Source organism: Microtus pennsylvanicus, chromosome 3 (assembly GCF_037038515.1).
Source record: "Microtus pennsylvanicus isolate mMicPen1 chromosome 3, mMicPen1.hap1, whole genome shotgun sequence".
In the NCBI taxonomy this organism is placed as follows: Eukaryota; Metazoa; Chordata; class Mammalia; order Rodentia; family Cricetidae; genus Microtus; species Microtus pennsylvanicus.
This window is the reverse complement of record NC_134581.1, coordinates 25192501-25208801: the sequence shown is the minus strand read 5'-3', so window position 1 is coordinate 25208801 and position 16301 is coordinate 25192501. Positions and strand designations below refer to the sequence as shown.

The window sequence follows — 16301 nt, the reverse complement described above, 5'->3', positions numbered from 1 at the left end:
GATGCCAGGATGGAATTTGGGTTATGTCTAGCTTGTGCACCAAGTGCTCACTCGCTGAGCCATCTCACTCACGTCTGAATATTGATACACTAACCAGTCAATGAATGCCCTTAGGACCTCTTGATAAAGCCCTGTCAGCCCAGCACAGGACTCAGGAAAGCAGTTTTGATGTCCGCCCCCTTTTTCTTTCAAACAATAATCTTGAAGATAGCTTGGTGGCAGCTGACCCTAGAGTTAGGTCATTCTCTAGAGTGTGACTTCAGAGACGTTTGGCCGTGCTGCAAGTCCCCAAAGCAGGCTGAGCCTTAAGGAGAGAAGCAGAGATGCAATGTGAGAATACAGGACAGAAGGCCAAGCCACTGGTCCTCTGCATGAGATAAGGGTTCTGGTGTGGAAGATCTGGCAGAGAGGATGGGATGATGTCGGTACCCTCTCAGCATCTTGACGGGAGCATTTTCTGAGGATGAACAGAGTCTCTGTCTATCCCATTGCCCTTGGGGAACTCTGTAGTTCCAACAGCTGAAGAAGACATAAGCCAGCTGCTTGCTGTGCCAGTAGCAGGTGCCAAGATAGCCCACCTTATAAGGCAGTCATGTGATGAAGAGCCCTGTGCCTCTGATTTATCCCGTGGAGAAAACAGATCAGCTGAAGAATGTAAAAGCATGTGTCCTCCTGGTCTTCAGAGGGAGGGCCTGGCACTCCTCCAAGCCCCTCCCCAATGCGCCCCCATGGTCCTCCTCCCTACCCACCACAGTCCAGGAGTGCCCCTTGCTCCCACTTGTCCCACTGTATACATACAGCACTGGCTTGGATGCTCTTGACCTTGGCACTCATTGGGTCTCCAAGAAATAGTTGTGAATCTCCACTCCTATTCTTAGGACCAGTGAATGAAGAAAGCTCAGTTAGGGGTGTCCTCGTGTACTGCACCCTGCCATGAACAAGCCTGCCCCTTGCTTCCTCAGACTCACTCCTCCGCCGCCCTTTCCTGCCCCCTGCATGCTGATCCTCCCCTCTTTGACTCTGCCTGTCCTGAAGCTCCAGCAAGAGCTGCCTCCTCGGGCAGTAGCCCCTGCCCTCCACTGTTCTCTGCATCAATCACACAGGGCATTTGAAACCCGCTCTACAGAATCTGACCAGCAGAGGCAGCTATCAGCCAAAGGATAATCACAGTGGTACCCGAAGCTTCCGTGGAACACCTTGCACTTCAGTTTAGTGGATGGATCTTAAGGCCCTGGAGTGGGGCAGAGGCCAGCAGTACCCCTCCCATTTCTTTCACTCCTGATCCCTCTGGATAACGCATAGAGGGTGTGGATTTGCCCTCTGTGTCATACCCCTTATATTTCTTTATTCTTCGGGTCCCACCGTTCTGAGGGGTAAGTACCCGTTTTACAAATGTGGAGACTGAAGCCTAAAGAGGCGAAGTAACTACCCAATATCCCTCAGTAAGACAGTGATGTGGGTTATGTCAAAAACATGTGATCTGCCCTAAAGCCCATGCATGCAACCCGACACAGCTGCAAGACAGTCAGCAGCTATACCCCTCCATAGGCTCATATGTTCACAGTCTTGTTTCTTTGTGTGGAACTGTTTGGGAAGGATTAGAAGGCATTGACTTGTTGGAAGATGTATGGGTGTAGTGTGCAGAAGGCAGGCTTTCAGGTTTCAGGCTCCTGCCTTCATCCCTGTACACTCACTCTGGATTATAAATATGAGTTTTCAGTGCCTCCCCAGGATCCTTCCCCTGCTTTGTGCTCCCCACCATGATGGCCAGGGACCCCTATCCACAATAAACCCTTCCTTCTATAAGTTGCCTTTGTCCTGGTTTTATCACAACAATAAAATTCCTACTCAGTGGTTTCAACCTTCCTAACCCTTTAATACAGTTCCTCGTGTTGCAGTGACCCAAAACTATAAAATTACTTTTATTGCTACTTCATAACTATAATTTTGCTATTTTTATGAATCTTAATGTAAATATCTGTGTTTTCCAATGGCCCTAGGCAACTCCTGTGGACGGGTCATTCAACCCCCAGGTTGAGAACCACTGCCCCACAGGGAGCCTCCTAGAAGACCCAGAAGGGCAAGATTTTAGGGCACTAGAAAAAGAGACAGGAAGAGACAAAGTAAACTAACTGACCAGCAGCTACGTGCTCAGCAAGCCAGCTCAGCACAAAGGTCAAGAGAGCAGGAGATGGCCAAAGTGACCAGGGAGAGGAGTGGCCAGATCTGTGTCCTCCCTGATGAGCAGGACAGTGGGTAGAGGAACATGCCTCTGTCCAGAACACAAGGTGCCACTCGGAGCACTGCAACAGAGCAGGACTCACAAGCACTACACTGGGCTTTGGCATAAACAATCTCAGGAGCCTCATCTCAGGGCACACAGGGAAGGGGCTGGAGAGGGTGGAAGTTGCTCTGGGAATGTGAGGGCGCAGGAGGACTTTAGACTTGTTGGGAGCAGGGTGGCTGAGGGACCATCAGTTCACCATTTAAGCCGCTAGCCAGTCCTCCATCCCAGTGAGTCAGGATGACAAAGACCCTGTGTGTTGGGGCTGCCCCTCATTCAGTGTCTTAGACCAGATGATTTGGGCAAGGCAGGACCACAAAAGTGACTTCTTATACTCTTGGATTATGCAGGGCTAGGACAGGCTACCTTGGCTACCCAGCCTAGCTGAGCTCTGCACTAACTGGGGAGGAGACTCAGGGCCAGGATCTGGATAACAGCCCACAACTTGAGCAACCCAGAGCCAGACAAAGGGCAGAGGGAGATGGGGGGGGGGGTGTCTGTGATGCAAATACAGCTGTGGCAGTCAGCCAGGATGATTCCCCCAACCCCAGAACCTGACAACATCTGGAGGCATCTTTGTGGAATCTAGTCGGGGCTAGAAGTGCTACTGAAAATTCTCCAAGATACAGGATAGCTCTACATTCCAATAGCTACGCATTCCAATAGCTATGCATTCCAATAGTTATACATTCCTATAGTTGGACATTCCAAAGGAACTGAGGGCCAGAAGCCCTGCGGGACAACAACAGCGTGAGAGATGCTAAAATCCCAACCTTTCTCCCAGAGGAGAGGACACTTTCCCCACCCTGAGAGAATGGTGCCCTTTAGTCATTTAGCCAAATGCACTGAGGACTGGAGGAGGCATGGTTCTGTAGCTTAGAAGAAAGCATACTACCCCTCATTCCACAGGCTCTGATCTGTGCTCAGAACAATTTTAAAAGAAATATTTAATCTTTCGTAGGTCAAAAAGTCAGCCACTGTGAATACGCCGTCTCTTTGTAGCACACAGGTGGCAGGTGAGGTGTGATGAAGGTCTTCACTGCTACTGTTGCCAATGGCAGCAAGGATCAGAAGTCACGGAACACGCCCACCTCCACCCCCACCCCAGCCCTGAAGCAGGCAAACAGGAGCTGAGCTGGGTAAGTAGTGGAAGCCTACAAAACAATGAGGATTCGTTCTCTACACAGGTATTGGAAAGGGCACAGAGTATAAGTGAGAGAAGCCATGTGCAGAATTAAGGGGAGGGCTGTGCTCGCCTTCTGTCATGGAGCCTTAGACAAAAGCCTGGAAATGACCTCTTCTTTAATGGTAAACCCGGAGGAGACAACTTCTCAACTCTCTCTGTGGGTGAGAGTTCCTGACGTTTCAAGAACTCCCAGGCGGATACCGGTGAGAATCCAGGCGCCTAAAGAACTCCCAGGAGGGTACACAGAAATTAGGGCCAATAGCAGCTCTTCTCCTTCCATATCTTTCTGGCCTGGGAAAGTGAAAAGAACAAATGCAAGTTCTGAACCAGAAGGTGGCCTGCAGCAGGGACAAACCTAGAATCGCACCTTCCTCGCCCCCACCCCCCGCCTTAGTCCCCGCCCCTGTCCCCGCCCCGCCCTCGTACACTGGGAGGAGGGAGGATTACAATGGATCCTCCTGCGGGCTTTGTGCACGCTTGGAATCCAGCTGTCACCGCCCCGCAGAGCCCCGAGTCCCCCGAGGGCGCCCATTTCCGGGCCGCCCATCACTCGGAGTGCTTTGGCAGCCAGAGTCCAGTCTGAGCCTACAGCCACTCCTGCCTTCTTGGTGTCCGACCACGCCCAGACCGTCCCCAAAATGCCTGTGGACTTCAACGGGTACTGGAAGATGCTGAGCAACGAGAATTTTGAGGAGTACCTGCGCGCGCTCGGTAAGCGCGGCTTGAGTGCGCAATCCCGGGCTCCAAGCAGACCCGGTCACCCCGAGCCCAGAGTTCGGCTGCCGGCTGCCAACTAGCGAGCCTGAGCTGTTAGGGTTAATTGGTGGCAAGAGTCCATTAGCTGTCCCTGGTGACAGATAATTCAATTAGGAGAACCGGGTTAGCTTTGCTAGTTTTGTTTTTAAAAGGCTAGCGAAACAAAACAAACCAACCAAACAAAAAGTTTATTTTCAAAAGAAAAAAGGGGCGGGGGAGTACAGAAGGCCCTCAAAAGCCTCGCAACTTGAGCAAGGAATCCCAACCTTATTCCTCAGTGCGATCGCTCCCGAAGCTGTCTAGCTAGGAAACTCTTCCTTTTCCGTTTTCTTTCCTTTTTCTTTTCTTCTTCTTCTCCTTTTTTTTAAACAACTCTACCTATCTCTCCGCACACCTTGCAGATGTCAACGTGGCCTTGCGCAAAATCGCCAACTTGCTGAAGCCAGACAAAGAAATCGTGCAGGACGGAGACCACATGATCATCCGCACGCTGAGCACTTTTCGCAACTACATTATGGACTTCCAAGTTGGACAGGAGTTTGAGGAGGATCTGACAGGCATTGACGACCGCAAGTGCATGGTGAGGCCCCGTGAGCCCTTGATGTCGCCTACCCTGGGGTTCTGTTCTAGAGCTGGCTTGTTCATCTGGAGGGAGCAATGATCCTGTTGGGAAGGACTGCAGATCTTCCCTCCCAGCCCCAGGACCCCAGGGTAGGCAAAAACCACTCTTCAAATGCTGGTGGCTGGTGGTGGCAGCTGCGAAAGTTCCAGTTCAGTGAGTCTCCATAGTATTCAGGCTCTACCTGGTGCTCAGACACACGTAACTGCACCAAGGTTCACCCTAACTGTGAGGAGATAGGAGCTCATCTATTTTACAGATAAAATTGACTTAATGAATCTGGTAGAGTAGTGGGGAGAGGGCCTGGGATTCCCAACAAGGCCGTGAACTCTTTGATAGGGAAAAGGAAGGAAGAAGGAGAAAACACAGGGACCCCTCCAGGCATAATCTTCCCAGTGATCTAGTATGAAGCCTCTGTAGGGAGCAGGGGGCCTTGGCCTCTGCTGGAAGTCCCCTGGCCTGCTGTTCTTGCTGCAAAGCTGGGATTTGGCCCTGGCTCACCCTGATACCCACTGAGCCCTGAACTTCCTTTCAACCTTTCACCCAATTCCTAAATCTATAGAACAGTGCCCAGCATCCAAAGCTAGAAGAAGAAACAGTAGGGGTACAGGAAGGCCCAGCCCCTGCTTCCTAAGAGTGGGAAACTAGTGACCCTCAGACCCCAATTAGCAATGCCCCAGCAGACTCCGGAAGGTCAGTCTCAGGCCGCCATCCCCAATTGCGGGGGTTTCTGGGAGGCCAGGATGCTTCCAGTGCCTCTTGTGTTGTCTTGGGTCCAGACCTCACTTGTGCCTGCTCCCAGGAGCTGCCTTGTTTTGCAGGAAGGAGGAGCTTGCTATCCTTCCCTCACTTGTCAATGGCTGTGACCACACTCCTGCACTCGGTTACCACTGAGTTCAGCACTGCTCCCAAATCTCAGGCACCAGATGCTTACAGTCAGAAAGGACACCTTCAAACAGGGTCTGCCTTCTCTCCATTGCTCAAGACTGCTTCCGGGCCACTACATAGAACTCTGCTCCATACTTCCCTCTTAGGGGTGCTAGCACAACACATCAGATGTGCCTTCATTTGGGATCACTACAGTTCTGAGTGTGGTGGCTTGAACTTGATTGATTATTGTTGGTGATCACCTAGTAAAACTAGGTGTCTACTGTGTGCCTGGTGATGTTATAGTGTACATGAATTCACCAATTCTTCATCAGCTTTATATAAAAGGTTTCTTCCTGGTCAGAGTGGGAGTTCCCTGCAAAACAGTGGAAGAGTCTGAATGAGCAGTCTGCCTCCCTTGGGTGTGGTTGGGACACTAGGCGTGTACGTGTACACACACACACACACACACACACACACACACACACACACACACAAGCAAAGCACCGTCCTTGACATCCAAGAACACACAGTCTTTGTGTAAGACAGACTCTCAGAGGTCATAACAGCGTTTGTGTGCCAGGAAGACAAAGGGAGGCAAGGCAAGTCGTGGGGCAGTTAGGGGGGATCCTGGGGTTCTGGGGAGGTCTCTTCTGCACTAGTTAGAAAAGAATGGGAGATGGGGGGAGGATTTGGAGCACAAAGGAAGGGGCAATGGCCACCTTTTCTCAGACCTTCCTGGTAAGTGAACCAGGGAGGGATCTAGCCGCAGGCTGAGCTGGGGGATGCTGGAGCGTTCTGGGCGATGCTGGGCTGGTGTTCCTGTTATCTTCTCTGCTGCAAGACTTATTGGCCTCGCTCTCTGGGAGATGGAATTGTTATCAAAGTTGGAGTCAGAGACAGTTCTCACTACCTGAGCTGAGGCCTGAAGGATAGACAGGAAGTAACTGTAACCAGCTAAACAGGAAAGGAATGAAAGCAAGGCCAAGGGCAAGACAAGTGTCTGACAAAAAAAAAAGTTATTTCAGACCTGTTTCTTACTGGGTTCTGAGCTCAGCCTGGGGAGCTGGCTTCCTGGGTGCCCAGGGTAGTGGAGGAGGGAGATGCATCTGTATCTGTGGGCCCTTGCAGACCCATGCCTGGTAGAAGCACAGAGCTGGGGCTAAGGGAGCTATGGTTAGGGAAGGCCCCCAGGAGGGGCCACCTGAGCAGGGTCCTGAAGGACGAGGTGAGAAGGAGGCAGAGCAGACAGGCATGGTGAAACACGGCACTCAGAAAAGCGTGGGTGAGAGGCGGTTGTCAGTGAGAGAGCCGGTACTCTGGAAGAGCTTGTGTGTGGCTGGGCTTCAAAACATGGCAGAGGGACAAGGGGTGATGAGGACCTGAGAGAGGACCTAAATGTGACCTGACAAGCCAGCAAGGTGGGGCCAGGCTCACATTCCTCTGCACAGGGCCAGAAGGCTGCTGGTGCCATGTCTCTGTTTCTTCCTCTTCCATGGGAATCTCATCTGTATTCAGAGTGACAGCCAGAAGACGGAATCCAGCCTGCAGATGTATTTTGTTTGGCCTGCACAGTGTTTGAGCCAGTTGCCAATGAGGGCCAAGGAGTCTAAGATTTCATAGGGAGAAAAAAATAAAGATTCTATGCCTGACTGTTCTTAGGAAACAAAACATCAAGAGCTGAAAACCCCGAACTTGCGCTCTTGCTCCACCGTGTAGGTCTCTCACCAATCAATACCGCCTTTACATGAGCAACTTGCCACCATCCTCCCCACCTTGGTACCAGAGGGTCAAGTAGCTGTTGTCTTGTTTACTCTGTAGCTCCTGCTTTGGAGAAAGGCAGCCTCTCTACACTTGTGCCTGTATAAAAAGCAGAAATGAGATGCAAAGGACCATAGGTCGCTGGCTCTAATCTACCTCACCCGCCGCCCTGGACATGATCTAGAAACATGAGCTGTCTGAGTGATTCTGGAGCCCCTAGCCCCCCCCCCCCATTTCCAGTCTGGTCGTAGAGATCTTTCTGGACCACAGGGCAAGCAGAGGCCTCAGTTCTAGTAGATGTATAGGAAGGCTGATTGGGATCCAAAAGACACAAAAGATTTCTCCACTGTCTGCCGTCTCTTTTGTACGTACTGTTAGCTTATCGGACAAGATCAACCGTGAGTATCAGATACAATCAACCTACGGGGATTTCTCAGGGTGGGGCTTGGACAAGTAGGTGTTCTGCAGCTTCAGGTAGAGTTTCCCCGCTTCTGGTCAGGACAAGCACTACAATCATTCTGGTCTTTGTCCTCAGCTGCTCTCCATAGTGAGGGGGACGAGACTGAGCCTCAGCTAGGAACCAGCAGTGAGCCTGGCTCTGCATGCTGGCGGCAGAAGGGCCATCTGTCATCCCACAGTGGACACCAGGTCAGGGTTTCCCTGGAAGAGACGGCTTTGTTCGCTTGGCTCTGGCGCTGCCTCAGTCGGCTTTGGCCTCGCCTTCTTATCTAGCTTTGAACTCAGAATGACCCCTCCACGGGGCCTGCCTTCCGCTCCCAGCACTTGGCCCACTGCCACTTTCTTTGTTTTTATTATAAAAGGGAAGGAGAGAGAACCAAATAACAGAGGAAGAGAACAAAAAGAAAAGCAAAGGGCCCCTTCCTCCTCTCAGCTGGTATCCTACCCCTCAAAGCTTATGACTGCTACAGTTTCCAGCGGGTGTATCGGAAAAGCCTTGCCACGTGAGTCTATCTGCCAGAGCTGGTGAACTGGCCAAATTACCTGCCAAAGGCTAGAAGGGAGAAAGAGAAGAAAAGGAGAGAGGAGGGGAAGGGAGGAAATGGAAGGGAAGGATGGACCAGAAAGAGGAAAGGAGGGGAGAAGAGAGATGGGAAAATTCCCTTTTTCTGCATATAGTTTTTTTTTAACTCCATGATATTTTTAGGCATCTCTCCTTATCTGCACTTTCAGATTTTTTATTTTTTTTTAACTGTCTGTGTTTCCTTCCCTCCCCTCCATATAACTTCCTTGTACATGCCCGTTTATTCGTTCATCCACATTCATCCAGCCAGGCATCTAATTATGTATGGCAACACATGAAATCCATCAAGCCTCTGTTAGCACTCTGGTTTAAACTCTTGCCAGCTTCCTGATCCTGTTCTTGACCCATTAGAGAGATCTCTGGGTTCTTGTGTTAACAAATGTCTTGCCAGTGGTAAAATGAACGCCTCAGGCTGCAGAACTCAGATGCCGTTGGATCTGGGAGCCTCGTGAGAGCCCCTCTGACCAGAACAGGCCCCTGCCTTCAACTGGGTCTTTTCCAAGGCTCTAACACAGGATCTCTTTCATGTCCTAGCTTAAGTTCTCCGACCTTTGAAACCGGTGTCCGCAGCGTGCTTTTGAGGATTACAACCAGAAGAATTAAAGCAGCCAAACAAAATTTACAAAGTAGCTTTTCAGGACTCCCGCTGGGAGGGCCTGGAGTTTTGCAAGGCAGGAGCGAGGAAACAGAACCTTCCCTGCGCCTGCCTGCACCAAGCTCTCTCCCACCTCTTTTTTCCTTAGGTCCTCATAGCAAATGCTCTTCAGTAGGGATCTTGTTACCCCTGTCGTAGATTAAAAAAGAAAAAAAGGGGGGGGGGGCTCACACAAAAATGGTGTTTTTGAAGATCTCTGCCCCAATATCTGTCAGGTAAGCAGTGAGCATCCAAAGGGTCAGAGTTCCTGGGCTAAGTGGGAAAAGCCTGTGGCACTGTCAACACAGTTGCGTGCAGGGTGAAGGCAGCTGATTAAACACCCTGCTTCTGTTTCCACATTCATGAAATGGGCATCGTGATTGCTGTTCTGCCTGGCTTCCTGGGGTCAGTTCTGAGGACTGACCACGGAGATCATACATATTACCTTGGCTCTGCTGCCATGCCATGCACAGAATAGGACCAGCACCCCTGCTGACGACCGGACAAGGCTTTTTCATCTGCAGGGCCAGGTGTTTGTTAAATGACTTGCAGTTGTTTGGTTTTTCTAGCCATCATTGCTTCCTTACCCCACCCTGCCCCATCAAGAAAGGTACCTGTTTTTACTGGTAGGAATTCCCTACTCTCTTTCTGGATCCTGGTGGGCCCACAACACAGCACCTCTCCGGGATGAGTACCTGCAGGCAGGGTGATGCATGCCCATCACGCCCTTTCCTAGGGTTTTATCTGAGGATTGTGGGAGAGAGATAACGAAGCTGATGTGACCTAACCCTGAGACTCTCTGTGACTAGTGCCCACACCCATCTTCCCACTTCCACAGCTACCTGGAGAAACCCAAGTGAAGGGGGAAACAAGACAGGGTCAGGGACATGGGCATCGAGGGGGAGAGCGAAGAGGGAAGGAGAGAGCGAGCTTGGAGTGTTGTGGGAGTTCTCAACATTTTACAGTTATGGGAATTGTACATTTTACAAATATATGGGAATACAATTTCCCATATAGTTAAGCTAACGTTGCATCTTTCTTTCTCCTTGAGCCCTGCGAACTGCATTCCCAACTCTTCTTGTGTCTGGAAACACCCTAAGACATTCAGAGTCCAGAGCTCCTGAAATGACCTCCCAAATCTTTTTTTTGTTTGTTTGTTTTTTTTTTTTTTTTTGTTTTTCGAGACAGGGTTTCTCTGTAGCTTTGGAGCCTGTCCTGGAACTAGCTCTTGTAGACCAGGCTGGTCTCAAACTCACAGAGATCAGCCTGCCTCTGCCTCCCGAGTGCTGGGATTAAAGGCGTGCGCCACCACTGCCCGGCTGACCTCCCAAATCTTTAGAACAGTAGTTTTCACACGCTTGAGCCTGTCTTGTCCAGAAGGTTCTCTCTCCTTCAGAGCTCTGGGCTTGGGCCTGAATGCTTGTCTTCCCAACAACCAGTTCCCAGGAGCTGCTGATGTTGCTGGCCCAAAGGACCACACTGTTGATACTCTGAGGAACAGCTGGCCGGGCCCAAGTTCCCATGGCCTTCTCATTATAATTCAGAGTAAGGATTTTGTTGCTTCATTAAAACTGCTCCCTTCAGGGACGGGAGATATGAGTGAATGATGAGAGGTCCAGCTCCGTACCAGTGGGAGACAGGACCAGGGACTGCCCATGGACACCACTCTGGCAACAACCCAAGATAGTTCCGGGTTCCGGTGAGGCAACTGAATATGCGGATGGACAGGCACGGTGTTCTGAGAGGATGGGGAATGACCGTGTTCAGGGAGTCAGGTTAGGCTTTTGAATCCTGCTTCCAGCTTCCAGCTGTTTTCCCGGAGAGATGAGTCCCCATGTCCTATTTGCAAAGAGGAACCAGAAACTATACCCACCTATAGTGCTGTGCAAATTAAATTTGATGATAAGTTATATATTTCTTAATTGCAGAGTAACAAACTATCTTGAAAACTAATACCTTAAAATAAGTCGTTTATTTCATTTGCAAACACGCCCTTTGAGCTAAAGATCAGAGGGGATGTCCCAGCTGGGGGCCCGAGGATTCTCTCTCCAGATGGCTCGCTCACAAGAGGAAGGCAGATGTGTGTGACATTTTTGTGAGCTCCGAAGGCACTGTAGCTTTCCGCTGCTGTAACAAAAATACCTGAGCTAATTTAGATAGAGGGAGGCAGGGTTGACTTTGGCATGCAGCCTTACAAGTTTTAGTGGATGGTTAGTTGGTGCTGTTCCTTCTGGGGCCGTGTCAAGGTGGTATAGGTCGTGGAGGAAGCTCTTTACAGGGGATGGCTGTTTCATGGGCCATTAAGAGTAATGGCCAGAATAAAAGCAGAATCCCAATATCCCCTTCAAGAGTATCCCCTCCTATCACCAGAAGGCTTCTGAACAGGCCTCAACTCTTAAAAGTTACAACACCTCCCAGCAGGAACATGGGGCTTGGGGACACCTGTCCAAACTGTAGCATCTCCTGGCAACTCTCCTATATTCTGTTGGCAGAAGTGGTCAGAAACGCTCCCCCACCCCGTGTAGGAGAGGATCCAGGCTCCACCTCTGAGCAAGCAGGGTGTGGTGGGGCTCTGAACTAACACTGATGGATGCTTCAGGGGAGCTGGCAGGGCTGCAAGCCTGACACACTGTCACCATGGCCTCCGGCATACTGTGACTGCCCAGCAGGTCTGGAGCTGGTTTCTTTGCAGAAGCTTTGAAGGTCTATCCAGATGGGGCTGTGTCTCTGACTAACGTCAGTGGGCTCTGTGGGGGTGTGGGAATGGAGCCCCAGGAGGTGTGCCTGAGCCTGTCCTTTGTAGATTGGGTGGAGGTGGGGATTTCTCACTTCCTGGGCCCATCCTGTGGGCTAGAAGGGGAGAGTAACCTCTGTGCTGAGGTCTCTGCTATTAGCCCAACCTTCTCTGAGGACCCTCCTGCCAGAGGCCTCACAGGAGGACCCCGGAGAGTTTGTTCCTTTCTTTTGACAGTCACTCCTGTGACTATTTGACCTCTAGAAATCAAGGCCTCCGTCAACTTCAGTCCCTTCTCTGCGAGCTCAGGAGTGCATGGTGGTTTTGACTTAGAGTTGATTGGAAACACTCCTGAGAACAAGGGCCCAAACCACCAGCACCTCTCTGGGGATCTTTTTTGTAGCATCAGTCACTTGGTTTTCTAGAACCCTGCCACACCCTGTGTGTTGTGTAAATTAAATTGTATTAGAGTGCTTGTTGCACACACACACACACACACACAGAGAGAGAGAGAGAGAGAGAGAGAGAGAGAGAGAGAGAGAGCGCCCCTGCCAGCTCATCCAGGTACCTTTTCTGCTGACTGAATCCTTCATTAAAGTCCATTTTTATTGTTAACTGTTCTAACTTTTTTTGGGGTTTCCTCTGATATGCAGACACCCCAGGACAGCACCTCAAATACAAGGGGAGCACGGCATCTTTCCGTCCTTGTACCCCACCAGCCCTCCTCTTCTGAATTGGGAGTAGAAAGACAACGGAGAGGTCTTTTGGGAAAGAACTGTAAACTGGATGTACACAAAGGGGTGGCAGGAAACACAGGCCCTACAACCTTCTTTCCCACCTCACAGTGAAACTGTTCCTACATCCCACCAGTGAAAAAAAAGTCTCTGTCTGACAACGGACTGTGAGTCAGAAAATCGTCTTACTCCTGACTCAGACAGCCCACAGCCATGCACGGGGCTGGGATTTCAGGAACACCTCTTTCCCCTTAAGTTCGCACAAAGGTGTCTGTGTGCAGGTTCTTAATAAAAAATCCCCAACAGCCCCCCAAACATAGCTCTGAGGGCTCCTGCGACCTTGTTTCTGTTGAGTTCTCCAGGGGTCCGGGAGAGCAGCCCCCTCCCCAGCCCCTGCCTTTCCACTTTACACACTGGGTGGGAGGTGGGGAGAGCGGTGAGGAGGAGAGTTTCCAGGGTCACAACCACTTCATGTCTGTTGCCTTGGGCTTGAACTTGAGATGTTTGCAACTTCTGATTTTGTGTGGTTCCGAGAACAAGCTGACTCCTGCTGGCTTCCTAAATTCCAAGTCCTCACAGGTGGCCAGAACGACTGGCTCTTTAACTCCAGAGACCACTACGCAGCCATGTCAACGGTTGCTGTGAAGATAAAAGTGTTTATGGGCAATCCGTCGGCCAGTTCCAAGGACTCAGTTTTGTAATATCCACCCCCTTCCGTCTGCACCGCTCTGAATATCTTGCCTGTAATAACAGCAGTAATAACAGTTAACATCTCCTGTGCTTGCTGTGTGCCAAGCGCGGCACTTCCTATGGACGGTTTCACTTAATGACTGCTGTACCTCTGCGGTCCTCTCCCCTCCCCCGTCCTCCGCACTCCGCTCACACACTGCTCCCAGCTTGACACCTCCCAGAGCTCCTCAGAGCTGACCACCCTCTGACCTTAGGAAATAGCCACTGGCCACTCCAGTCCCACTCCCCACCACACATCCTGTGTGTAGTGCCTTCCTTTGCTCTCTCTGCTCTCTCCTCCAGGACAATCTCTTGCCTGCTTGGAAGCATAGTTACCCAGTGGTGGAGAGCTAGCCCAGGCTTACCTATTCTCTCGGCCTTGTCTGGATTCTCCTTCTCGCCACCATCCTTCCTTTTGCCCCAGGCTTCCTCTTGGCAGTTGTACCCATCTCCTAGGCCACCCATGACACTCGCTAATGTGTCTGAGACTCTAGACAGCAGAGACCCTTACTGCTGCATCTCATGATCTGGCACGAGAGGTTCCAGTGTGTTTGTTAAATGAGTGTTAAATGAAAACAGCAGGACAGTATAAAAGATTGCCATTGGCCCTGTCATACAAGATCTGCTCTAATCCGATTTAATAATAGATTATGTCGGCCAGGTATTTTCCCCTGCCAGACATTCTTCTAATCACTTCCTCTCTCTCTCTCTCTCTCTCTCTCTCTCTCTCTCTCTCTCTCTCTCTCTCTCTCTCTCTCTTTCTTCTTTGATCATTATAAAGAAGGTGCCAGATTCTTCTTCCTATGTTGCAAATAAGAAAGTGAAATGCAAGATGCAGGATAAACCAGCACCTGGTGGATTTGGATCCAGGCAGTGTGACTCTAGGTGCTTAGCAAAGAGAAGTGTGACTATTGTCTTAGGGATCAGAGCTCTAGGTTAACCTACCTTTGAACTTTGCGGTGTCCCTTCATGAAGCCCTGCCATGGGATGGACTCATCAGTAACAGGAGAGAGGGTCCCTTTTGAAATCTGTTCTTCCCAGTCTTGAAGGCCACGGGGCTGGCTAAGAAGCCCAAATTCAAAGGAGGCAATTATCCCTTGTCTTCCTGGACACGATTTTTCATCCATGCCCCCTCCTGTCTAAGGAGTCTAGAAGTCAGTCACGTCACGGCAGTCAACCCTGCCGGCCTGACCTCCTTTGAAATTTTATCTCTGTGTGAACTGTTGCCCCAGGAGGTCGGGAGGGGGGAATTATTCCCCCCACACTCTGAGCCTCTACTAATCTGTGAAATGGGGGTAATTAGCAAGTCAGGGATAACAGCTTCTCGGTGAAAGTTAAGTGATGAACTACCTGTACTGAGAAAATCTTCAGGGCAGGATGGGTTGCTGGTTTTTATCCTCCCACCCTGTGAGCTGTCGCCTCAGGAGATCATTTCCAGGTTAGGCACATGTATGAAGGGACACCTGCCCATCCAGGGAACATGTAACAGGGTTGGGAGAGTGGAAGGTTTAAAATGGCATGTGCCACTCCATACCACAGACCAGGCTGGGGGAGGCCGGCAGAGGACCAGGTTGCTACTGACCCAAGAGTCTATGGCCTGCATGGGAACAGCCATGTCTGAGCTGACCCATTTGCAATGAGGAAATGGAAGCTGCAGAAGTGAATGGCTCAGGCTCACCTCACCAAAAAGGAGTAGAGATGGCTCAACCACAGTTCCATGACTGTAGCAGGCTCCCCTGCAGCTGGGAAGAGATCCCTGGTGGACAACGGCCCTGTGGGAGCAGAGGGCAAGTTGTGGGCTCAGAGCCTGACAGGAGATTAAAACTATGGCCCGTACTTCATGTCTCTGTGTATCACCCCTCCCTTCTTAGGCCCTTGAAGCCAGGTTACTCCTATGGCTGGCATATTCTATAGAACTCATCTGTGGAGGAACTGGCTGCCACATTGCCTGGGGTGTTTTGTCTTGTGGACAGAGGTTGTTCTAGAATAGTCATTGAAAACTGCTAGTGTAGCCTTAGAATGGCTTTTGCCAATCGTTCATTCATTCAAAGACTTGTTGTATGTACTTTCCTGCCACAAAGTAGTGATTGGCATCCCACATGTGGTAAGAGGATCCCAGACCCCCTGGAAATACCTCTCTGAGCTGCATACTCTTCCCTAGCTATTAAGAATGTATCTTATATCATCCGGGTTCCTTATTTCTGTTTGCTGGGAAAGATCTGCAGAGACCAGGGGCTCTTGTGAGAGACAAAAGGCTTCTTTACACTCAGGTGGGTCATCTCCCCCTGGATCCCTCTTCATCCTGTCTCCAGCACTCCCTGGGAGCAGGGGCAGGAGAGACCACTACCTGGGCTTAACACGGAACCGCCTTTGGCCAGCTAGAGCCCAAAGACAACAAGAAGAAGGGGGTTGTAAACCTTCTAAGCAAATTCTGTTTTGGAAGTGCCAGGTCCAGCTTCATATAAAAGAACGGGAGAGTCCACCCTGGAAAGGTTGGCCTAGCGCTTCCTCCCTGCAGCCCTTCCCCTTTGACCTGCCAGCAATTTCTAGGCTGTTCCCTCTGCCTGGGATTCTCTGATTCTTCCTCTTCTCTCTCCTGCTTAACAGAACTTTCCAAAGTCTGTTTCTAGTGTCGCTCCCAGCCAAGTCTCCTTCAGGCTGCCTCTCCCTCCAGCTGATGGGGCAACCTTCTGCTCTCAAACCTTCAGCACTTCAGCTCTTGGGGAGGTTTCCTGGTGTGCAGGAAGCTGGGAGGGGGATGCTGAGTGCTGTTCCCAGCAGAGCCCAGCCACACCTCCTCCTTCTTGGCAAGGCTCAGCTGAAACCAGGGGACTGCTGAGCAGTCTCTGGCCTCTCTAAACTGAGGAGGACCAGAGCTCCAAGAGGTCTTGAGGTGTCAAGGCGATATGTTCCTAACCTGCTCAGTCCGCTGCCTGGCGCATTCTGAGTATCTGC

General features: G+C 50.8%; 1 protein-coding gene across 1 annotated transcript in view; it reads left to right on the top strand.

Moving 5' to 3' along the window:
- Positions 1 to 3917: 3917 nt before the first annotated feature.
- Positions 3918 to 16301, top strand: part of Rbp1 (retinol binding protein 1) — a 20507-nt gene continuing 8123 nt past the window's right edge. The window contains 3 exon segments of the mRNA XM_075964910.1: positions 3918 to 4046; positions 4048 to 4181; positions 4628 to 4806. Of these exon segments, the coding sequence (XP_075821025.1) occupies positions 3919 to 4046; positions 4048 to 4181; positions 4628 to 4806 (441 nt within the window). The 5' untranslated portion in view covers position 3918.